Source organism: Haliotis rufescens, unplaced genomic scaffold (genome assembly GCF_023055435.1).
Source record: "Haliotis rufescens isolate VD_foot unplaced genomic scaffold, xgHalRufe1.0.p SCAF_84, whole genome shotgun sequence".
Lineage (NCBI taxonomy): Eukaryota > Metazoa > Mollusca > Gastropoda > Lepetellida > Haliotidae > Haliotis > Haliotis rufescens.
Genome location: NW_025964377.1, coordinates 1092879 through 1102586, shown reverse-complemented (window position 1 = coordinate 1102586; position 9708 = coordinate 1092879). Strand labels below are relative to the sequence as shown.

General features: G+C 39.7%; 1 protein-coding gene across 1 annotated transcript; it reads left to right on the top strand.

Annotated features, from left to right (window-relative positions):
- The first annotated feature begins 2004 nt into the window (after positions 1 to 2004).
- LOC124128413 lies at positions 2005 to 7564 on the top strand. The gene is made up of 3 exons (XM_046491828.1): positions 2005 to 2287; positions 3821 to 3965; positions 6074 to 7564. Exons 1-3 carry the CDS (start codon positions 2054 to 2056, stop codon positions 7531 to 7533), a joined length of 1839 nt encoding a protein of 612 aa, XP_046347784.1. The 5' UTR covers positions 2005 to 2053; the 3' UTR covers positions 7534 to 7564.
- The last annotated feature ends 2144 nt before the right edge of the window (positions 7565 to 9708 follow it).

Sequence of the window (9708 nt, the reverse complement as noted above, 5' to 3'; positions counted from 1 at the left end):
TCCCACATTAAGCTGACACACCGTGACGTAACTGGAATACTGTTAAAAGCGGCGTTAAACCAAACTCACTCATTCAAGCACTCACTCTGTCATAAAACGCACATAAAAGAAAGTGTTTTAATACTCCATCATCACACTGTATCAGTCCTTTTGTTTTGTTCTCAGTAAGGACATATCTAGCGAATAGACTCCCTTGAGTGGACCAGAATCCGATTTATCGATATGCGTCAGAAAACCTTGACTGCAATTTCTGCTGATGAGGCGAGTTTTGCCTCAGAAGGAAATGACGTCATCCTGATTGTCATCTGTTTGAGTTCACGTTAGTAGATGGTATTTACGCTGTCCATAAAATGCACGGGACGTTTATCAACATCTTGTATCAGGCCTCAAGAACACTTGAAACAAAACATGTTTTACAATATAAACAACGGACAAGAAATAAGGGAAATTAAGTTAATTGATGCATCTGACCGTTTTTGGTCATTAGCGGACATTATTCAATCGATGTCCATTTTTCCTCAAGGACTAATTTTCTGATTTTCGCAGTGTATACAAAAGACGAATTGTACTCCGGACATCGTAAATAACAGCATAATATCAAATATGTTCTGAATATGCTTATTCATGAACAAGGACGACATCTTAAATTATATGCAATACGGCTGAATTCCACATTCTACATACCACACTTTTGATTGTTTGGATGCTCATGTTCACTAGAAATATTTGGAAAAGTTACATTTCGTATTTTGAATTAACCCAGTCCCCCATGTTCTTTTAATCAGTGCACCGGACATAGCCACATGTGAAACGTTTGGCAGCAAAGTCAAAGCAAAATAGTAGTATTGTTCAACCGTTTAAAGGAATTAAATGTACTGTAGCTCTGGTCGCTATCATACATTTTGTGTCCCAGGGCTCAAATCTATTTGCGTTTGTTCCACTGACCTCGATCATCTGCTGCATGAAGGCACAGCTCTCTATGGTCACATGGTTAACACAGAAGGCTATGAGGGGTATTTAGGTCATAATCAGTTCCCAGCAGCCACTGTCTCAAGCGATATTGTCTCCATAACAGATCAGTTTTATGGCCGCGTCATTGATGCTCTAAATATTGAAGCAGGAGAAACAGATATCCTCGAATCATTTCAACAAGCAATATTGATATCCCAGTCACTTTTGGTAACTTTTAATGCTGTCTCCATTGCAATCTTACGGATTTTGATTCGTATGCATTATTTGGCTCTTATATGCGGAATGGTTTGGGTCAGATTGATCAAAGACCTCATCTAGTATGACGTTCTTACGTATTTTCATTTACATTATTTTAACCAAATGCCTCATTTTGCCAAGTGTTAAAAGAATGTGATTTATTATTTGAGAATGTCCATCTGCAAATATTGTCGGCAGTTTTGATACTATTTCCACATGTATACATTTGTGCCAGAAATTGCTTCCATCTACTGTTTTAATAAAGACCCAGGTTAGAATAGGTCTTCAGCAACCCATGCTTGCCGTAAAGGTGACGAACAGGATTGGGTACTCAGGCTAGCTGATTTGGTTGATGCATGACATCATATTCCAATTGCGTAGTTCGATGCACTTGATGTCAATCACTGGATTGTCTGGTCCAGACTCGATTATTTACGGTCCACCGTCAAATAGCAGGAACAATGCAGAGTTCGCGTTAAACAAGAAAACTGTTTTTTAAATTGACCTACTCTATGCAAATGTATCAACTGTATTGCCCAATACTCAAAATAATTTTTTTTAAATTTCCACAACAGCGTTGTCTTATTTGTAGTTAGTTTAATAATTCTCCTTCATGCCCTTTCAGTAACGTTATAATTATGCGTTTGTGAGGCATCACACATGACGGGGAACTTTGATGATCTGCATCAAGGTTTTCTTGTTTACTTTGTCCTACCCTTATCACAAGTATGTGCAACGGATTACCTGACTGCTGCCACATGCTGCTTTCACATGCAGATTACAGCCTTGAAAAGAACATAAAAGCCCATGTTGGTGAATAGAAGTATTCTAATTACACTGCGGAATGTTACTACTGGTACTGTGCACCTTGTTGCTCTGGGGAGCGGCCTTCTCTGACACAACCGTCACAATCTACAACGAATGGCTCTCCCAGGGTGGACGGGTCAATTATGAACCTGAGAGATGGAACAAGATTAATGGGCTCACTCAAACGAACCTAATTCCTAAATGTAAATCTATCGGAACGGCTCCCGGGCGTTGGGTGAACAGAGACCTGAGAGATGCTCTCTTTGCAAATGTAAGTATGACGTAAAAATCACCTTCCGTGCAAAAACTGATTTAATGATATGATATGATTCATGTATGATTTCAAAGTCTCAGTATACCTTCTGAATCTATGTTTTGATGGGTATATTGTAAGGAGCTGTATTCCTACCTACTTTACAAAGGGGGTGAGACAGTGTGTATCCATATACAGATCATTGCCAATATTTCAACGATTGATTTGTCTGGTATAGATTAAACTATTGAGTGTGTCCATTTTGTGCAAATGTTTGTTGGATCCAATGTGCATATAGACATGTGTTCGTATTCAGTAAACTACACGCTGCCTCTTAGCAGCAGTCAATCCCTGGATTGTCTGGTCCCGACTTGATTATTTACAGACTGCCGTCATATAGCTGGAACATTGCTGAGTGCGGCGTAAAACAACAAACCAACAAGCAAAATCTTACCAGCAAAGTGGTTTTAAATCCCAGAGTCGCGTCCTTTAGCCCAAATCGACATCAACCATGACCCTTGATCTGTACAGTCTATACTTGTGTATATTACGGCATGTATCACTGCACGAATACATTGTATCGATTCAAAGTAAACCCATGAAGGCGAAGTGTGGTACGTAAACTGTTTAAATAATTATTTGAGGGAGTACAAAGAGAAAATGCTTAAACTAGATGTTCAAAGTTGCTTTGAATAAAACTCTATAGTTATCACGTGACGAATTATAAAGTGTGTAGGTAAAACATATGGTATATTTCACGCTGGCCATTTGAGAGAAACGCGATGCAAGCATTACACTTAAACAACAATGATGAAACACGGGACAATGGGCTAGGTGTTGAAACATATTCTAACACATATTCATACATCAATGTATTTTTTTTTTTAAAAAGACTTAAATAACTAGTTGTTATTTTATGTGTCTAAAAAAATCGCTACCTTATATGTAGCACATATTGAACGTTTAAGTATCAAAAAGTATCAAAAAAGGTATCGTGCAATCTTCATCAAGGTTATATACCAGTATTTTTTAATATTACATGTGCGGTTCAGAAAAGACGTTCAGCTTCCTAAATGTATTACTATATGATAACCTTATGATAACCTGGGGGCACGGGTGGCCCAGTCGTCTAAGGCGCCGCGATTCGCTGTGCAGAGTTGCGTCCCTTGGGCACGCCAGAAACCTATGATTGTGGGTTCGAATCCCGGTTCGCCCCAATTATGTTTCTAGGTTTGTCAGCACCATACCCGTGCTCGTTGGTTTCACCGAAGTGGTAAACGTCTGAGACCTGCATCACTTCGGGCTTTCCTCCCACATTAAGCTGACACGCCATGATATAACTTGAATAATGTTAAAAGCGGCGTTAAACCCAACTCACTCACTCACTATGATAACCTAATTCTTACTCTCATATATGATCACTCTATCAAAACAATGCTGTCCTGCAAACATTTATATTCAATTAATCCGAAAATGGAAGTAATGTAGATATGAAGATATATTCCTCCATACAAAAACTGGCAAATCCATGCATATTATTTTTTTCTTCAGTGGCCCCAAAGCCCTAGTCACCCTGGTTACCCCGACCCCACCTATCTCCAGAACCATACATTCCAGTCAAAGACATGGGCGTCCTATATGCTACAACTGGATGGCTATGGGAGTGGCATCGACAACATGGTCTGGAACATACAAGGTCTGGTTTCTTCTGGCATAATTATAACTGACAGACAATGTCAAGTTCGTGTTGGACGAATCCTGTCTGATCATTATAATCAGGATCAGGGGGTTCCACAAGGCAGTATTTTGTTTGTTACCTTGTTCAGTATAAAAATAAATAGTCTGTCACAAGTATTAAATGACTTAATCGATAGGTCATTGTTTGTGGAAGATTTTAATATCTCATGTCGTGGTAAAAACATGCGTGTTATTGCACGCCAATTACAGTTGTGTCTGAATATATCGGGTGGTCAGGCTGGCTGACTTGGTTGATGCATGTCATCGATCCCAATTGCGTGGATCGATGCTCATGATATTAATCACTGGATTGTCTGGTCCAGTCTCGATTATTTACAGACCGCCGTCATATAGCTTGAATACAAATCAACAAAACCAACCAACTATTGTGAATGCTGGGGCTTGCAAGAGTAATTTCGTAAAAAATGGATTCAGCCATCAAGGACTAAAACTATGCCTTGGTGCTTTTCGAAAGTCCCCGGTTGTCGAGGCTGATGAATTCTCCCTAAAACAACGCTGTCTGACTTATCCTTGCAATACATCACCAAATTATATTCGAATTAGTCCAATCCAGCTTGATTTTCGTCTTTAATCCTCTTTACGAAGATACTTACAATAAAAAAACATCTCCTGTTCAACCACACGTAATCAGAATCCAGTCTGCCCTATCTGCTTCTAACATTAAACTGCAAGATATAGATCCCTCTCAACTGTTTTCATCGACTCCTTGGCAAATGCTTAAGCCAGAGGTAGACCTAAAATTATCCAAATTAAAGAAATCGGATACCAATAAACTAATTTACCAACAAGAATACAATCAGTTAAGAAACACTTTTGACACTTATAAATCCATCTTTACAGATTGATCCAAGGGTGGTGGCGCTGTTGCTAGGGCCACTGTCATTTGACCCAGAATAATATCTTCACGATTGCCAGATAACAGTTCCATTTTCACGGTAGAGGCAAACGCCATTTTAACAGCATTAAAATATATCAAAAACAGTTCATTATTTTTCAGATTCGCTCTCGTGCCTTCAGGTGATTAAAATAAAATTAAACATCCACTTTTAATCCAAATTCTTGAATTATTTAATGATCTTGCTTCTGGCCAATGCGACATCGTCTTTTGTTGGTTACCAAGCCATGTTGGTATCATTTGTAACACTATGGCCGATGCAGCTGCAAAAGCAGCATGACACCACTTCTCATCCCATACATTGATTATAAACCCTTGAGTAGATCTTACATCCGCGATCTAATGCAAAGGAAGTGGGACACCCAAGTAGGTATAAATAAGTTAAATAAAATTAAACAAAATATCGGTTTCATCTACTTGGGTTATTAGTCCAGAATTGAACAGGTCATTATGCGACGATTTGGTATTTGCCATTCAAGATATACTCATGAATATATATTGAAAGGTGAGGTTCCTCCATTCTGTATCCCTTGTGATGAAAGAATCACAGTCAAGCACTCACTCACTTCAGGCATTAAATCGTTTCAAGAAGTATGTAAAAAGAGGAATACATTCTAAAAGATAACTGAAGACAGAGCGCATGGTGTCCCTGTGTTTCAGTGAATGAGTTGTGTTTAACGCCGCTTTTAACAGTATTCCAGTTATATCACGCCGTATCAGCTTAATGTTGGAGGAAAGCCCGAAGTGTTGCAGGTCTCAGACGTTTACCTCTTCGGTGAAACCCACGAGTACGGATATGGTGTTGACAAACCCAGAAATATAATCGGGCGAACCGGGATTCGAACCAAGAATCATAGGTTTCTGGCGTGCCCAAGGGACAAAACACAGCACAGCGAATTGCGGCGCCTTAGACGACTGGGCCAACCGTGCCCCCTACCCCTACCCTGGTGTTTTAGGCTACTGACTGTTCCATTAATCTCCTAATCTCCTAGCAATTATGTCGACAGAATACCCACTATCACTAACAGTTGTTTATGTTTGTAACTTCATCTATCCACACTCCCCCATTTACACATAAGGCATTTTAACACGTGATGATCATGTTTGACTTACGTTTTTTGTTTGTTATTGTTTATGTAACTTCTTTACAGGTTTGAGCTGGCCCAACTGGATGAATAAATCTCTTCATCAGGGTAAATTCCCCAACAACGTTGACGCTGCGTCAGAGTTTGTGTCACTTATGGTTCAGAATGCCAAGAACTACACAGGCGGACGCATTCCCCACATATTTGAAGTAATCAATGAACCCGATTGGGTGGAGAAGATTATTGACCCACAAACGAATATAGACTTCCATAAGGCCGTCGCCGACAAGCTGAAATCAAGAGTTGGAATAAAAGTTGCCGGACCAACGTTCACAAGTATGGTCTTACGACAAGCAGATGAAAATAACTTCGCCTTCTGGAAGAAAACTGCTAAGTTTCTGGACATGTCTCTTGATCACTTGGACTTTTTCTCTTTCCATTCCTACAACTATCTGCGTGTATCGGGTGGAAATTACACTTATTTTGGCATCAATGAAGCTCGTCTGGTTGCTTCAATTGACATGGTGGAGAATTACTCTCATCTCAAGAAAGGAAAAGATGTTCAGTTAGTTAACACTGAATTTGGAAGAGGTAACGTGTTCGGAGTTGGCCCCAATGTTGAAAATGGAATGATAGAGTTCGAAACCATTTATCAACCAAACGGCTTCATGTTTACTTTCCTTAACATGAGAGAGTTTATAGACAGAGTTACAGTGTTTTTCCTCTCAAACGAGCAATACCCGGGTCATACTTCCCTTCGAAATTCCTTATTTACCATCGACGGTCATGTCCTTCAACCAACCAAATTCTTCCTGTTTTGGCAAAACTTTACTAATGACCAAAAGTTTCTCCGGGTGTCAAGTGAATACAGTGGACAGGAGAGAATAGTTGCACCTCTTGCCCTTGCAAACCCTCACACCAAAGAGATGGTAGTTCTTCTCCACAACTATGGCAGTAAATTTGAGAATGTAACACTTGACTTTCCCTACAGTTGGATCAACCCTTCTGAAGGTGAAGAAACATGCGTTCTCTTCGCAAATGGTCAACCAATTCTGAATGTTGATTCCCATTTCAACATGTCTACGGTTCATGGCACCGTCGGTCTCCCTGGATCCTCAACCTGCTTCTACAAGTTTAAAACCAACTACAACTTTGACGGAATACTCACTGACAACCAGAACACATACTATGGCAAGGACATGATCATCCCTATCAGCAACGGACATGCACAGACCACAATCAATCTACCCAGCTCTGGCTACAATACATCTAGTCTTAGAGTGGGAGTGAGCCGAGACAAGAAGACCAATGCAGAACCCAATGTAGTTGCGTTCAATGGCCAGACGCTATCTTCAAGCTACATGTTGTTCGATGCTATGAAGAATGGGGGGAAAACAAAATGGAACGTGTGGGAGTTCATGGTCCCAGAATCACAGGTCAAAACAACAAACACCGTCAGCATGACCTTTGATGGAGACGGTGGCGTCGTGACAACCGTTGCACTCGTTGTTGGAAAACTTCAGTAAATAAAAATTTCATTATGAATTTTGATTCAAATCCATGACGTTCACATGTTATTAGAGGATACGAACAGATAGGCCCTGAGGTACGATACAGACGGAAAGATGTACATGGCTCCAAATCAGTTAGCACCATATCATAAACAAAGTGGTACACTCAGACATGTTATTCCTACTTGGTTTCTAAAGTTACTGTCGTGACCTCCAATATGTCTTAAACTTCAATTATTACCTTCGTGTCTTTCATTATCGTAAATATCTTACAATACGATTACAAGTTTGTATTAAGCTCGCATAAAATATTTCTGTGCTCCAAATGTATGACATTTACAATACGAAGCTCCACTCAGCCAAAAATATCGCTAGTGGAAGAAAATATTCTGGAAGGATAGTGGGCGTGAATTGTTTTCATTAGATTTGTATCTTTAAAGGTACAAGGTCGGTTTTAAATCTACAAGAAACTGTAGTGTTTCTGTCTGCAAATTACATTTAGTATTGTTTGGAACAACAATTCTGTTTATCAGCTATGAAATGTTCATAACCTGCGAAGTTCAAACTCGTTATATTTTATATACCTGTGCACGGAGTAAAACGGACACAACTCTAACTCTCTATTTGGATTAATTAGCCTTCAGAAGGTGGAAACGGTCATAACGATAGCAGGCACACACGCTGCTGTTAATTTGACTGAAAACAAACGAAAATTGTGAGCTGTGTCCAATAGCAGTTTGTATGGATTGCTTGTAAAGCCATCTTCTGTTAGCGACTAGCTGTGAGGCATAGGTCATAATTGGCTATTAGTGTGTTTGTTTCGCGATCAGGGAACACAATCCAGGCAAAAATAAAGTTATGATAAAATATTTAGGGGTATGCTATTTGCGAGAGGGGGCAAGGGTGTCCCAGTCGTCTAAGGCGCCGCGATTCGCTGTGCAGAGTTGCGTCCCTTGGGCACGCCAGAAACCTATGATTGTGGGTTCGAATCCCGGTTCGCCCCGATTATGTTTCTAGGTTTGTCAGCACCATACCCGTGCTCGTGGGTTTCACCGAAGTGGTAAACGTCTACTGATGGATAGGGACGTAACATCGACATTTGTTTGAATTAAAATAATGCATACACGTTGGACATAGTTGATAAATTCTACCCAGGGACATAAACGAAAAGGTGTATACGATATGGTCTGCTAAAGACGACTTTTGTTTACATATGGGAAACGGTTGTGTAGGAATTATACAGATCGTATATAGAGGTTATCACATGGTTGATAGATTACTAAATTCTACCAGGGGACACACACGAAAAGGTGTATACGATATGGTCTTCTGAAGACGACTTTTGTTTACATATGGGAAACGGTTGTGTAGGAGTTATACAGAACGTATATAGAGGTTATCACATGGTTGATAGATTACTAAATTCTACCAGGGGACATACACGAAAAGGTGTATACGATATGGTCTTCTAAAGACGACTTTTGTTTACATATGGGAAACGATTGTGTAGGAATTATACAGAACGTATATCTATATATTTCTTCCTACATGCTTTGCCATGTACACCTGACGAAATGTATATTCATCAAGATTTTGAATCATGGTGATGCCTCCGTGTTGAAAGTTGCTATCATCTTCATATATTACCAGAATGTTTGTTATCTGAATAATTGTTACTCCCTTTCTGTACTTCATACGCTTGCAAAACATTCCTTTGAAGTGCGTTTAATAGACCAACTCATATCCACTTAAACTGCCGGGCAGCAGTAAGTATACATTCATGTATGATAGTGGCTGAAATGAAACAAACAATGAAGGAGTATTCGATAGTGACGTCTTTGATACGGGTGTCATGGTTGTGGTTTGTACCTTACGGTTGCACTGTTTCGGTAACTCTGTACAGCCTAGAAACGTTCTGATAGTCTTTTGTAAAAAAATTGATGACCTTCAAAATCTTCACACCTGTTGAGTTCCACATTATCACACATACTTTAGTTCTTACACAGCGTGTCAATAGGTCACATTTGGTTCAAAAACTGGATCATATGTATGTTATACAGTAAGTTTGAAGCTGCTATTGCAACATCGCATCCACTACAAATCAGTGAGTATTGTCTTACGCTGCTTTCAACATTATTCAACAATATCACGCGTTGGACACCAGAAATGGGTTTGCCCATTTGGGGAATG

Excerpts from the sequence above, each read along its gene's own strand:
- LOC124128413 (XM_046491828.1), top strand. The coding sequence starts at position 2,054 with ATGTTACTACTGGTACTGTGCACCTTGTTGCTCTGGGGAGCGGCCTTC. Across the intron at positions 2,288-3,820 it reads GAGATGCTCTCTTTGCAAAT|TGGCCCCAAAGCCCTAGTCA; the intron begins GTAAGTATGACG and ends TTTTTTCTTCAG. Across the intron at positions 3,966-6,073 it reads CATGGTCTGGAACATACAAG|GTTTGAGCTGGCCCAACTGG; the intron begins GTCTGGTTTCTT and ends ACTTCTTTACAG.